The sequence below is a fragment of the Camelus dromedarius genome, chromosome 26, assembly GCF_036321535.1.
Source record: "Camelus dromedarius isolate mCamDro1 chromosome 26, mCamDro1.pat, whole genome shotgun sequence".
Taxonomy (NCBI): domain Eukaryota; kingdom Metazoa; phylum Chordata; class Mammalia; order Artiodactyla; family Camelidae; genus Camelus; species Camelus dromedarius.
In genome coordinates this window covers 8,539,738-8,555,525 of record NC_087461.1, presented here as the reverse complement: position 1 = coordinate 8,555,525, position 15,788 = coordinate 8,539,738, and the positions used below count along the sequence as shown (strand labels likewise).

The window sequence follows — 15,788 nt, the reverse complement described above, 5'->3', positions numbered from 1 at the left end:
ATTACCTCTTATTACGATCAACATTTACTAGTCAAAAGGCAGATCTGCACAAGAATTAGTGGCTGCCAGGAAACCTACACAGAACGGAAGGCAAAGCCTTTCTCAAGGACGTAGATCAGTGCGACGTGTCTGAAATGCTTTCACATTAAATTCACACAGGTATACTTATTCCTCAACAGTCTTCAATTTCAACGTCTGCTTTCCTCCGTAGGATTCCATACAGCGCTGGAAACCCAAGGTAAAGAGCCTGGCTTAACTATTCATCAGAAACTTCCTCTAACCAATTTAAAACACTCCTTTTGAAACGAATGAGGAAGTCAAAGCAGAAACAGAAATACTCCCCATTCACCCACCACGTTAAAAGCTAAAATTAGTTCATTTTTCCTAAAGTACTTTTGTTTTTGTTAATTATGAAATATAATTTAGATACAAAAGGAATGGCACTTTTATTTTCAACACTAAACCCATGGCTTAAATATTAATATGTGACGTATTATCAGCTGATAAAATTTGCTCTTTTTTGTCTTAATAAAACATACCCCATTTATTTTCATCTCACATCTCTAACATATTCTGTGAATTACTGCTACTTACTATTTCCACTTCTTACAACGTCACTGTGTGTATTGCACTGAACATCGACCAACTCAACATTTTAATATAATTCTTTAGACAAATTACCAAAGGAAATTTTAGGCGAAAAGAGTGGATGCACATATTCAATTATCTAAATTATTTAAATACATAAACTCAACTCTTCAAATGGGAATGTCCAGGGGTCTAAAAAGAATAAAGTAAACAATGTAACCACAGTAACATCTAATTAAAACTGAAATAGTCTGTTCATGATATTCTTATATTTAACTCAGAGTGAACTGATATTTGTTAAGGATTGAATTCTGCATCAGACTGAAAGGAAAAGGGGTCTTATTTTACTGATCTAAGAAGAAATTGACTAAACTAAGAACTCAGGAACTGGTAAATAGCTTGGAGAAAATATTGGAAGACAATTTTAGAAGTAAAGACTTAAAAGATAACTTTTTAGATGCAAAAAGAGTTTCTCTTTATGAAAACAATGATTTCCTAGGTGTTTCCGTCACTTCTTTTCCATTTCCTTCCTTGCCACCTTCTACTCTGTAAAAACACCAAACAAACAAATTAAAATGTACCTGTTGGAAGAGGCACTGAGAGTTCTTCTTTCTTGATGTGATGGGATGATAGACAGTTCTTTGTAAGCACGATGTCATCCAGTGCAATGTCACCACCATGGCCTTTCCCAACTCTGCCTTCAAATTTGAGTTGGAAGTCCTCATCACCAGACAGTGGTAGCTCCTCCCGCTGCCAGAAATTGCCTTGTTCTATAGTGAGGTTAAGCAGGACCTTCGTTTGGTTTGAGACTGATACCTGGATCAAAGTGAGGGCTCCAATGCCATTTCCATACATGTGATAATGAAAAATGATCTGTAACCAAGCAGAGGAATATTATAACTTAATTCATACAATCAATTCCATCTTGTTTTCAATTATATCCTATTGCCCTCTCCTTTATTAACAGATTCCAGAAGGAAAAATCTAGATCTGTATGTTCTATTGCTCCAGGAGTCCTCTACCAATGCATGAAGTTGGGCCAACCTTAAATCACATGTTACAATATACGAAAGATGGTACGGCAAGGATCAAATAGAAATTCAGTTGAAAAAATGAGCAGCGTTTACTGCCTTCCTGTGACTTACAGAAGTAGGATTCCTCCATAAACTCTTAAAATCCAAAGGAATAAAAATATCATTAAAAAGTTATGTGTTATATATAAAGACTTCATGATTAAGAAGTATCAGGTACTAAAGAAAATAATTTCCAATCTCATGAAACTTCAATCATTTTCTTTCAAAGAGCAGAGTGTCCTATTGATGATTCCAACACATCCTTGCACTTGAAACACATTTTCGGTTTGACAAGATCCTCAGGGCTCTACTATACATAGCAAAGCCACCAGAACAGCAATTTCTAAAATTTTACTTGAAATACTTTAGAAGAGCAGACTTGGGAGTTTTTCCCCCCAAGCAAAAAGTAAAAAAAGCAATTCCAGGAATTAACATTTCAACGCTACAAAGAGGGAATTTACCAGATGTTCAGTGATTGTTACACAGATGGAGAAGGTCAGGGGAAATTCTAGGAGGAGGAAGAGTATGAGTAGGAACAACAGGAACTCAGAGTGTTTTTAAGCTGTTGTCTTCTTATTTTTATGAATGAGGGGAAACAGGAATGGTGGGTGATCTTCACACAGGAAAATGACACTTCAGAAACATTAGCACTCATGGATATTTACTAAATTCCAGAGAAAGAAAAGCGAACTTGTTTAAAGGGTAAAGAATGGAGATCTGACATTTGTGGAAATAAATATGGAGCATACTTTCCGGAGAAATAAATAAAAATAAAAAATAAAGGGTAAAGAATGTGATTGAACAATATAGGCCATATACACTTCAAAGGGCATCCAGAATCAGGAGGCCACTGGAGTGACTCCATGCAAATTTCCTAGCTGATGAAACCTTCAAGTATTACTCCATGATCGAAAAATGGTTCTTCTATTGATTAACCCATTAATGTTGGAAAACATGAGCTCTACGACCACTGTGACTTGTCCGGGGAGGACTGGTCAAATCTGGGTGGCACACGGTAAGAAATAAAAAGGGTGAGAGGCCAGGCTCTGGAGCAGTGTCAACAGGCAAGAAAGAAAATGGCCCAAAAGGCACAGCACATGTCTCTCTGGACCCCCTGCAGTCACAGACTGAGTTCTGCCTTGTTTTGTCTTATATGTGCAGAAATCATAAGGCATATGATTTATGTCACAGTAAACACTTCGACTTTTTTTTTTTTTTTTTTTTTTTTTTGGCAGGGGCAGTTATTAGGTTTTACCTATTTATTTTTAGAGGAGGTGCTGGGGATTGAACCCAGGACCTTGTGTATGCTAAGCATGCGCTCTACCACTTGAGCTACACCCTCCCCCACAGTAAACACTTTTTTATCTTCTTGAGGCCATTTTTTTGAAGGATGCCATCTGGTTAACATGCAAACATCTAACCACTCCAATTCTTCAGAGAACACTTGATGACAATGCTACCTAGTCACAGGGCAGCAGGAGTGAATAAAATCTGTTAAGTACCGAATTCTTCTAAAGAGGTATTTTCACTGGAAATTTCAGAGTTACTCAGAGATTTGATCTCTTCCCTCATTCGTGTCTGCATTCTTCCCTACACCTTACCCTCCCCCAAAGGAAGAAAAATCTCCAATGTGACTTTTTTTTTTCTGCCTGAAGGTATTCCACAAGGTCAAGTGACAAGGTCAAGGCCACTCTGCTGACCTGATAAACCCATTTTTATATATGAGAGACCCAATCATTTCCAGCATGACCTTTCCTTACTTCTTTGTATTCAATCTATATCATAAATATTTATAAAATGAACCATTTATCATTAATTTTTTGACATTTCTTCTAGACATACTTCATTATTCTCACACAGATGTTTAAAACAGTGGGGACTATAGTTCTGGGACCAGGGAAAAATAGAGATGAATGAAATCCTTAGTGACTACAGTATAAAAAAAAAAAAGTCTTTTGAATATTCTCAGAGGAACTGGAATTTTACATATTTCATGTTCAATTTTTAACTAGCTTTCTAAGACTAGAACAGATTTGCAAATTTCAGACTATCTTTGGAGGTATAGAGATAGATTTATAGATATGGACTCAACACATACAAATTCTACTGTGTTAGGGTTGTATTTTCAGGCAAATATTGAATAACTTGGAAGACATCAAAAATAGACATCAAAAATATATTTGATTAAAACGCAACTATTTGTCAAACTAACTAAAGTTTAATATAATTTTGTATGATTCGCTATATATCCATCCTGGAGTACTCAGTTACGTCTCTCAAACTCTGACTGTGTCACTTTCTTGCAAAAGATCTATCAAATGTGCCTGAAGAGGGAAGAGAGATGAGATCAGTCCCTGAGAGTTCAACAATGAAATCAATTTAAGAAGCTCCTAAGACAAACTACAGGCTCAACATGTATCAAGACTGTGACAATGGCAGGATGCAGATGGGGCATACAAAACACCCGTAACAAGTACAGGTACTGCTGGGGAGTCCCTGAGCCTTCCCGGGCTTAGGGCTCTCTCTCTGCTGCGGAGACAGGTACACAAGAATATTATAATTTGAAGACAATAAAGATTTAAATCATGTTATTGTCTCCCAGCCTGATACTTTGATCTGCTAGCAACTTTCTAGGTGTAATTTATTTTCCCTTCACTGTTCAGACGTAAAGGAATACATCAGTCAGAATCCATGCATTCAGATCTTATGGTGATTGCATTTATCGCTGCAAATATAAATAAATGGCACATTTATTCACTCATCAGTCTCTCAGAAGCAAGGTTCTGTGGAGTCATCTCTGAGCGCTTAATTTATATGTAAAGTTAAATTTAGCTCCTGGTCTAGCTGACTTGAATCCTTTGGGGAATAGAAACAGAGGACCATGAAAACAGTAAGTAAAGGAAAGTGAAGGACCTTGCAAATACATAGTTATCACATAAAGATTCATTTAAAAAAATGTGTATGTTTAACACGTCACAAATGTTTTCTTCAGATTTCCACAGGACAATGGTCAAATCATTTTTTCTTCTTGGTTCTAGAAATTCTACTTTTTAATGGGTCAATTTCAGTCTTTCCTTTCCCATGAAGGTATGGTACCAACTACGACTAATACTGCTTTTTGGAAATACTTAACTATATATTACTTTTTATTGTTTCTCTTTCTGACGCTGAAATTCCCATGAATCCATTAAGGAATAAAGTCTTTGAGTGAAAGCAGCCAATATTTCCCTTCTTTTCTTCTATCCATGGTTATGGATAATAACCATGAGATTTTCCAGTGCTTTCCAAAATTCCAGCATTGATGGACTTTATCCACAGCATGCATTCTTTCAACAGCTCTGACAATCCTTACCTGTCATCCTTAACTTCACTTTTTCCCTCCCTCACATATTCCAAGATGAACACATTCAAACTCATTTTTTGGTCTGGTTCTGACCATTCCATTTTATGTCTTCGACTCTATCAGAAATTGCTTGTAATACTTTTCTGCATTTTTCCATACCTTGCAGTTTTTGCTTCTTGCACTTATGACTGGGCTTGAAATTCTGGCTGCTATCATGGGCTGCTGAGGGAACAAGCTCTTTATAAAGACATAGTGACCAGATGAATTTCGCAAGGTGTGGTCAGCAGCTGGCTCCGTGCCCATAGCAGGGATGCTGCTGGCCTTCAGATTCCAGTCAAAGTCATCATCCTGCTCCTGCTCCCAGGAACAAAGGTCAAATTCAAAATCACAGCACCCACTGGAGGTACCTGGAAAACATTTTCCAATTCATGGTGGAAGACAAAGAGGAAATTAATGGCTAAAGTAGGCGATCCAGAATTACAGTGATCTTGCGACATCATGTACTATTCAAAACCGTATGACAATACTATCCTGACAGTAATACGAGAACAGAACATTTCAGTTTGTCACACACAACTACTTCCACAGCTTATGTAAGTTCATTTCTCTGTAAGTCTGGTCTCAGAGTCAAAATGGGTGAGAAAATATTTTTGCATTACACACATTTCCTCCAAACACCTATTTGGTCAAGGTAATATATTTCTTCTCTCTTCTCATCCTTGCTTCTTAGATTTTGGTAGGGAATTTAGGAAGTTTATTATTCTGGCTTGAGAAATGCTGCCTAAAGCAAAAGTTACTAATCATTCTAATTATTTTTTAAAACATACATTCATTTTAGAGATAAGAAAATTGTGAAACAGAAAAGTAAGTTTAAAACTATAATGATCTGACTTAATTTATTATAATCAGTTGCAGAAATGAAATGTGTTAAGCTGCATTAAATAACAACTATTTCCCAGGTATTTAATAATACTTTACTATTAACACTGCTTAGGTTTTCCTTCAATTCCAGGATAGTTAGAATTTGGGGGTTCAACTATGTCCTCACTGATTTTCCGCATGCTGGATCTATCCTTTTCCGAAGGTAGGGTGTGGAAATCTCCAACTGTAATACTGGATTCATCTCTTCTCTTTGTAGTTCTGTAAGTTTCTGTCTCACACAGGTTGACATTCTGTCATTAGGTACACCCACAATAGAGACAGTCCTGTCTTCTTGGAGAAATGACCCTTTACTGTTGTGTAATACCGTTATTTATCCCAGATAACATTCCTTGCACTGAAGCCTGTTCTGTCTGAAATTAAAACAGCCACTCTTGCTTTCTTTTGATTAATGTAAGCGTGGTATATATATTCCCCATATATTTACTTTTCATCTATAAGTATCTTGATATCCAAAGTGGGTTTCCTGCAGACAACATGTAGCTGGGTCTTATTTTTTTATTCACTCTGACAATCTGTCTTTTTTTAATTGGTGCATTTAGACCACTGTCATTCACAGTAATTATTGATAAATGTGGATTAATATCTACTATATTTGTTACTGTTTCCTATTTGCCCTTATTGTTTATATTTTTTGTCTTCTACTATTTTTCTGCCTTTTCTGGTTTAAACTGACCATTTTATATGATTTCATTTTTTCCCCTCCTTTCTTAACGTATGACTTTGCGGAAATGTTTTACTATAAATAACAGATATAATCTTATTTAGATTTGTTTCAGTTTTGGCCTTTTTAAGTTTTTGCTCATTTCTTCCAAGTGGTTGAATTTGTTTTTAGAATGAAGTTATTATTTATAATAGTTATTCCTTACTATGCTTTTAATGTCAGTAGGGTTGATGGTGATATTTACTTTGATTCCTGACATTAATAACTTGTTTTCGCTTTCATTTTAATCAGTTTATTCAGGGATTTACTACATTTATTAATCTTTCAAATAAACAATTTTTGGCCTTTTTAATATTCTCCTTTTGTTTTAATATCTAGTATTTTTATTTGTACTCGGATCAATGACTTTAGAATTTCTTTTCTTTGTAATATAAAAGCTTAACATTATCGATTTCCTTTTAACCGCTGATTCAGCAGTAACTGTAACCATTTTTTGTTCATCTGTGAATATTAATTATCACCCATTTTGAAATACTTTCCTCTTCACTCCTGTAATTTCTTCTTGGAATGCATTATTTTTCAGGGAGTTATTTAAGTGTCAAAATTAAAATTTTATAGCTATATATTATTATTGCTACATCACTTAATTATGGTATGATACCAGATCACATCCTCTATTAACATTTAATCCTTTGGTATTTATTGAGACTTGTTTTGTGCCATAGAATGTGATCATTTTGGGTGAACATTCCATTCACACTTGAGAAGAATGTGTTTACTGAGGATTGAGGTGGAGTTAAATTAGATAAAGGTAGTTGCTAGTACAATTCAGATTTCCTATATATACATACTTTTTTTTACTAAAAGCTTGATTTTTATTAAAGTATTTCTAAGTAAAGGAGTAAAGCAATAATATTAAAGATAGATGATTTTCCAATAGTACAGTAATACAGAATGGAGGAAAAATAGTACAAAGGCACATAGAATAAGAGAAAACTATTAAAACAGCTAAAAATGTGAAGCCTAAGAATTAAAGTTTCTAAAGTTCAATGACTAAGAATCCTGTATATCTCCAAGTAAAACCAAGATACTGTAATAAGAGGGACATTTGTTTTTTGCCTCGGATTTCTTCATAGCAATACCTAATGCCGTAAGGCTGCAGAAGCAATGTCTACGAAGTGCAAAGGGAAAAATACATGTGAACTGAAGCTACTATAATCAGCCAAGTTGCTGTTTAAAAATAAAGCTAACGGGGGGAGGATATTGCTCAAGTGTAGAGCACAGGCTTAGCATGCACAAGGTCTTGGGTTCAGTCCTCAGTGCCTCCTCTAAACGTAAGTAAGTAAACCTAACTCCCTCCCCCTCTCAAAAAAGAAGTAAAATAAAAATAAAGCTAACGGGCAATTCTCAAGCAAGAAAGTGAACAGAGCACCCAAGAGGCACGCTTTGGAGAAGGGAAGCAGGAGCTGCAGACTTGCTCAATGGCTACATTCAACCAACTAAGTGATCAGTCAAGATAAACAACTCAAAAATAAACTGCCATGAGGACTAAAAGCATCCATCTGAATGGTGCTTAGAGAATAAAAATGTTACAATGTTAAAAAACTAACAGAGTAAAGAACAACTGAAAAAAAAAAAAAAGAACAACTGGTTGCTGGAGGTTTCAGGGAAATTTTAGTGTAAGAATTTCCTCATTTTTCACAGTGGAGAGTCAAAAGATTCTTACTAAAAGTGATGATGAGTTTAAAAAACAAAAAGAACCAACTTGCTCCTTTTAGAAATGAAAGTTAGCTATGTGAATCTATAATCCTGCAAGTGTTTTTTAGTACTTTCTTGTATTAGTCATCATTTGTGTTTTATAGTTCACTCATGTTTTAAAGAGTGGTTTACATCATTATGAAGAATATGATGAAAGGATTATTCTGTAGCTAGTAAAAAGAATAATATAGTGTTACACAGATGTATGGAAAACCATGGATAACATGGAAAGATGCCTACAGTACACCCTGCAATGAATCACAGGTCTCAAAGTCTCCAAAGACCTGTGATTGTAATCAAATGTAGTAACTGTTTTTTTTTTTCCCCTTTTTCTTAAAGTATAGTCAGTTTACATTGTTGCATCAATTTCTAGTATAGAGCACAATGCTTCAGTCATAAATGAACGTATATAGATTTGTTTTCATATTCTTTTTCACCATAGGTTACTACAAGATACTGAAGGTAGTTCCCTGTGCTATACAGTATGAACTAGTTGTGTATCTATTTTATATATATTAGTATCTACAAATCTCAAACTCTCAATTTATCCCTTCCCAACCCCTTCCCCACTCCCGGTCACCATAAGTTTGTTTTCTGTCTGTGAGTCTGTTTTTGTTTTGTAAGTAAGTTTTGTAAATAAAATACCATATGATATCACTTACATGTGGAATCTAGAAATAAAAAAGAACATAAATACAAAACAGAAACAGACTCAAATTCCAGTGTAGAGCACAATTTTTCAGTTATACATGAACATAATACATTCAATGTCACATTTTCTTCTCTGTAAGCTACCACAAGATCTTGTATATGTTTCCCTGTGCTATACAGTACAATCTTGTTTATAGGTTCTACATATGCCTGTCAGTATCTACAAATTTTGAACTTCCCGTCTATCCCTTCCCACTCCTCTCCCCCTTGGCAACCACAAGTTTGTGTTCTATGTCTATAAGCCTGTTTCTGTTTTGTATTTATCTTTTTTTTTTTTTTTTTTTTTGATTCCACATATGAGTGATCTCATATGATATTTTTTTTCTGGCTTACTTCACTTACAATGACATTCTCCAGGGACATCCATGTTGCTGTAAATGGTGTTATGTTGTCATTTTTGATGGCTGAATAGTACTCCATTGTATAAATATACCACTTCTTCTTTATCCAGTCATCTGTTGATGGGCATTTAGGCTGTTCCAATGTCTTGGCTATTGTAAATACTGCTGCTATGAACATTGGGGTGCAGGTGTCTTTTTGAAGTGGGGTTCCTTCTGGATATATGCCCAGGAGTGGGATTCCTGGGTCATATGGTAAGCATATTCCTAGTCTTTTGAGGAATCTCCATACTGTTGTCCACAGTGGCTGCACCAAACTGCATTCCCACCAGCAGTGCAGGAGGGTTCCTTTTTCTCCACAGCCTCTCTACATTTGTCATTTGTGGACTTTTGAATGATGTCCATTCTGACTTGTGTGAAGTGATAACTCATTGTAGTTTTGATTTGCATTTCTGTGATAATTAGTGATATGGAGCATTTTTTCATGTGCCTATTGAGCATTTGTATGTCTTCCTTGGAGAATTGCTTGTTTAGGTCTTCTGCCCATTTTTGGATTGGGTTGTTTGTTTTTTTCTTATTAAGTTTTATGAGCTGCTTGTTATTTTGACAACTTGTTATTAATTTCTGAGCTCCTCAAATACAGAACCAGATGGTAGGAATTACACAAATTTTTTTTTATAATTCTCCTGGTAAATTATAAAGCTAACAGTGTTAATTAAGATGTTCTAAAACTGAGCATGTTTTTAAGGACTCATATCTTACAAAATCATATATTTAGGATACTTTTCATATTATTTATTTTTAAGTAAATAGATATGATGCAGCATAAAGCCAATGAGTGATTAATTTGATGAAGTTAAAAAAAAAAGTACTGCTTAGGATTATGTGATAACAGTGATTCTCTATTAAGTTCTGTTTGAATATTGCAACTGAAAGTGAAATTCTGCAAAATCATAATTATATGTGAAATAGTGTCCAAAACTAAAATACTTGAGAAGAATCTAAGTTGCAACAGGTCAAGATGTATTTAAACACAGATTTAAAACACATTTGAACAATTGTTCAAATATTTTTAGTCAATTTTATCAAAATGAGAGCAAAATGATTCTGCTGTCAAAACTCTCAGGTACCTACTTTAAGTGCACAGGACAAAGGATGGCAGGTAAACATGGATAAAGAATCTACTCTATTTTGTTACACAGGACTTTTTAGGAATTTTCAAATTGTGTGAGGTATCAAAAATCTGTTTATTTATGGACATAGTCTTACAGTTAGCATAGTTCAGATAAAAGTGTTTAAATACACAAGGTAAACTCTATGCTCTTTGTAGTTAAGTTGGAGAATATTAAAATTATATTGTATGTATATATATAACTGAATTCCTTTGCTGTACACCTGAAACTAACATTGTAAATCAACTACACTTCCATTTTAAAAATTACATAGGTTTTACCATTATTTCTATACTATTTTTGGAGTGTTTCAGACTACTAAGATGGAATTATCTTACCACCCAGCAAGAAACTTGTCAAACAATGAAGAATGGCTTAAAAGAACCACCTGTAGTTTTCGAGAGAACTTTAAAATGATAAACTTAAGAAAGTATCAGGACCAATATGCTTTTTAAAATGGCTTCATTCGTCAATAAGGCTAACACTGATTTCTAATATTTTCAAGGATAGAGAAATTTTTCTGTCATCATTTCTGTTGCCAAATAAGCAGGGTGGCATTTTCTCTTCAATTGCTAACTTAGTTTTAAAATTACATGTGAAACTTACTTTCAAAATTTACTCTGTCCCCAAATAGACTGTAATTCCTACAGTCTCTTTTAGTTCAGGTTGCTAACGTTCTCTTAAGTACCCTCTCAAAGGACTGGGAGGTGTATCTCACTAAAATAATAATGAACCCCAACTCACCATCTTGCTTATAATCGGAACTCTTGTCCTGGTTAAGAATAAAAAATGAAGTAATTCAGTTGCACTTTTGTTGGAAAATTTAGCAGCCCATGAGGACGAGATTCCCACACAGACCAGCATCTAGAAAGGCCATTAGTATAAAGAAATGATGTGTGTTGCTGAAAAACAGATTTGTTAAAAAAAAATCATACAGATATTGCTATGTGAATCTCTATAATGTAAATCATATTTTGCTTTTGATATTTACTAGAGTTTTGAATGAAGATAGGAAAGTTTAATTCTAAAATACCAGTGGGGAAAACACAAGTTGGTATAAGTTGTTTGAATTTCACAGCACTGTGGTACGAAGGAGCAGCTCAGAATTGCATTTGCCACTATTTCAGCAAACAGTCTTCTGTGCAGATGCCATCTCCTGGCATTTCATGGAGTAATTAATGCCAGTGCCAGACAGGTGTGCCACCAGGAAGAAAATGGTCACCTGTCTGCAGCTATGTCATCAATCACACCAGCTTCTCACTTTCTAAATGTTATCATTTTCAATTGATCAATATCTTTATAAGTATAAAATATGAAAATATATACAAAATATACAAATATTGAATCATTGTGCTGTACACCTGAAACTAACATGTTATGTCCATTACAACTCAATAAAAAAGAAAATAAATATAATTTGGTGGTTTTTTTAATTTCATGTCTTACATAGCGACCAGAACCAAAAGAAGAGTATAAAAAGTAATAGTAGGAGTGGATATTCTTGACATGATCTTGATTTTAATGGAAATACTTCCTTCCATTGCTCCCTTCTTCAATTGATAGACTATTTTTAACATGTTAAAGTAACACTATTGTATGTATATTGTAAGAAATGATTGCTGAATTTAAACAAATATTTTCAGCACCTATCAGTTTCTTGTGACTTACTTGGTTAAATTAACAGTCTCTTATATTGAAGTATTCTTAAAACGTAAGATGCTCATCTCAAAGCGTATGATGTAATTATTACATTACTGAATTTAGCTTGCTAGCATTGTAAGTTTTTGCACATTTATATTCACAGAGAGTTCAAACTATAGTTTTTCTTAATTTTCTAATTTTTGGAAGCTTCATTATCAGTGATATATTAGCTTCATAAAATAAATTCTATGATTTCATATGGCTGAAAGTTTCTTTGAGCATTATCAGTTTATTAAAATTTGATAAAAACTCAGTGGTATCTACCCCAGGAGACAAAATTGGACATTTGTTGATAACTTTATTTGATAATGTCCTATTCAGGCTTCTTGCTTCATTAGTTAGTTTTGGTCATTTTTCTTCCAAAAAAATTAACTATTTCATTGACATTTTCAAATGAGCACAGTTATTGGTCTCCAAATGCTTATTAATTCTTTAGCAAACCTACATTAATCTGTGTTTTCCTCCATTTTATAAATTAAAAAATCGGTATTTTGTCTACTTTTAAAAATAATATACTCTTGTATTTACATTTGAATTGTTTTCTGTTTTCCAAGTTAGTATTTTATTCTTCTGATTTTCTTAATATGACTGTATTCTTTAAAATGTTTTATTTTGAAATAACTTCAAACTTACAGAAAAGCTGCAAGAACAATAGAAGTATTTTCCAGGTACTCTATAAATTTTCAAATGTTTGTATTGGCTCCATTTATTCTATTTATATATGTATATGCATATCTATAGATGCATTTTTCAGAAGGACGTGAAATAAGAGATACAGTACCATTTTATCAGCACTTCTGTGTTTCTTTCATATAATCAAGGATATTTTCTTGTATAACCATGGCAAAAATCACAAAATCACAGAACTTGACAGTAATACTAGTATCTAATGCACAGTTCATATTTAAATTTGTCCCATGTCCTACATAAGTCCTTTATATAGTGATATTTTCCCTTGGTTCAAGATCCAATCCAAGATCACACATTGCATTTAGTTGCCATGAATCTTTATTTTCTTATCTGCAAGAGTTCTTTCTTTTTCTTCGTTTGCCTGGATATAGTCCATGAGGACAGGCCAGTTATTTTAGAAAGGACTTGAATCTGGGTTTGTTTGAGGAAACCTTATGGTTAGATTCAGGTCATGCATTCTAGCAGGAGTACCACACAGGTGATCGTGGATCCTTCTTGAACACAGTATTAGGAGGCATGATACTAACTTGTCCTAATATCCTTCACATTTACTTTGAACAACTGGTTAAGGTGGAATCAGTCACATCTCTTCACTAAAAAGTAACTGTCTTTCCTTAAATAATTATCAATTTGTATGCCAATACAGGCAGCTATGAAAATATGCTGCCCTTATCAACTATTTTAGCAACTAGTTTTAACTCCCACTAATGACTGTCTCCCTCCCTCCCTTCCTCTCTCTCTTTCTTATGATAAGAACACTTAACTGAGATCTACCCCCCTTACCAAAATTTTTAGTATATAATATTAACTACAGACAGTATGTTGTACAGGAAATCTCTAGAACTTCTTCATCCTGCATAACTGAAATTTTACACCCATTGAATAGCAACTCCCCGTGCCCCCTCTCCCCATCTCCAGGCAACTACCACTCTACTCTCTGCTTCTACGAGTCTGACTACTTTAGATGCTTCATATAAGTGGAATCACACAGTGTTTGCCCTTTTATGACTGGCTTATTTCACTTAGCAAACTCCAGGTTCACTCCTGTTGTCATAGATGGTAGAATTTCTTTTGGCTGAATAATATCCCATGGTACGTATTTACCACAGTTTCTATATTCATTCATCCATCGACGTACATTTAGGTTGTATCTCTATCTTGGACATTGTGAATAATGCTGCAGTCAACATGGGAGTGCAGACATCTCTTCAAGATTTGATTTCAATTCTTTTGCACATACACTCAGAAGTGAGGTTTCTGATTATTTTCTAACATCTTCATTCCACGTAAGTTGGTTTTCTAATGTAAAGAAGAGCTTTGCCTTCACTTTGCTTAGTAGTTATTTGGTTATCTAGTTATATCATTATTACTCTATATTCAGCCTTAGGGTGCAAGTATTTAGTATTTCCCCTCTAAGCATGATTTTAGCTACATGTTCTTCACAGCTCTCCTTTCTCACTCCCTTCTATTCCTGGTTTACAAAAAAACTTATCATGAAAGAGTATTACACTTTTTATTGCTGCCTTTCCTGAACCAAAATGAGAAGACCACATGGTTTTTCTTCTTTCTGTTAAAGTGGTAATTTTTTTTATTATCTGATTTTTGAACAGTAAGTCAAATGTAAAATGTATGATTAAATATTTTTGCATTTATGTTCATCCAGGTAATTGATTACTAAATTTCTTTTCTTATAGCTGCTCGTTTGACTTTGGCATCAGCATTAAATTGGCATCGTAGAAAGAGTTGAGGGGTGGTCCCTTTTCCTTTATGTTCTGAATGAATTCTCTGTAAGTTGGTATTATTTCATCCTTACAACTTTGATAGATTTCACCCGTGAAGAAGTCATCTGAGATTAAATATGACTTTGTGGGAAATGTTTTATTATAAATAACAGATATAATCTTATTTAGATTTCTTTCAGTTTTGGCCTTTTTAAGTTCTTGCTCATTTGTTCCAAGCTGTTGGATCTTTTTAGAATGAAGTTATTCCTTACTTTGCTTTTAATGTCAGTAGGGTTGGTAGTGATATTTACTCTTTTATTTCTGACATTAATAAATTGTGTTTTCTGTTTTAATTTTAATCAGTTTATTCAAGGACTTACTACATTTATTAATCTTTCAAATAAACAATTTTTGGCCTTTTTAATATTCTCCTTTTGTTTTAATATCTAGTATTTTTATTTGTGCTCAAATCCTTTTTTTCCCTTCAATAGAATTACTTTGTGTTCAATTTCATTTCCTTTTATCTTCTTAATTTAGAAACAAAGATCAATGATTTTCAATCTTCTTTGTAATAGAAAAGCTTAACATTATGGATTTCCTTTTAATCACTGATTCAGCAATAACTGCAACCATATTTTCTTCATCTGTGAATTTTAATTATCACCCATTTTGAAATACTTTCCTCTTCACGCCTGTGATTTCTTCTTGGGATGTATTATTTTTCAGTGAGTTATTTAACTGTCAAAGTTGTGAAAATTGTATAGCTATATATTATAATTAATATATCACTTAATTATGGTATGATACCAGATCACATCCTCTATTAACATTTAATCCTTTGATATATATTGAGACTTGTTTTGTGCCATAGAATGTGGTCATTTTGGGTAAACATTCTATTCATACTTGAGAAGAATGTGTTTACTGAGGATTGAGGTATAATTAAATTAGACAAAGGCAGTTGCTAGTACAATTCAGATTTCCTGTATTCTCATGAATATTTTGTCTAGGTGTTCTGTGAATTCATAAGAGAGAGGTGACCAATACTCTAATTGTAATAGTGAATTTTTCTATTTTTACTTTAGCTTTG

General features: G+C 33.9%; 1 protein-coding gene across 2 annotated transcripts in view; it reads right to left on the bottom strand.

Moving 5' to 3' along the window:
- The window catches only part of MALRD1 (MAM and LDL receptor class A domain containing 1), a 406,987-nt gene that overhangs the window by 246,398 nt on the left and 144,801 nt on the right, over positions 1-15,788 (bottom strand). For both annotated transcript variants that reach the window (XM_031444727.2, XM_064479367.1), the window contains exons 22-23: positions 5,164-5,411; positions 1,170-1,461 (exon numbers count right to left, since the gene is read on the bottom strand). In XM_031444727.2, coding sequence (XP_031300587.2) covers positions 1,170-1,461; positions 5,164-5,411 — 540 coding nt within the window. The remainder of the gene's footprint in view (positions 1-1,169; positions 1,462-5,163; positions 5,412-15,788) is intronic.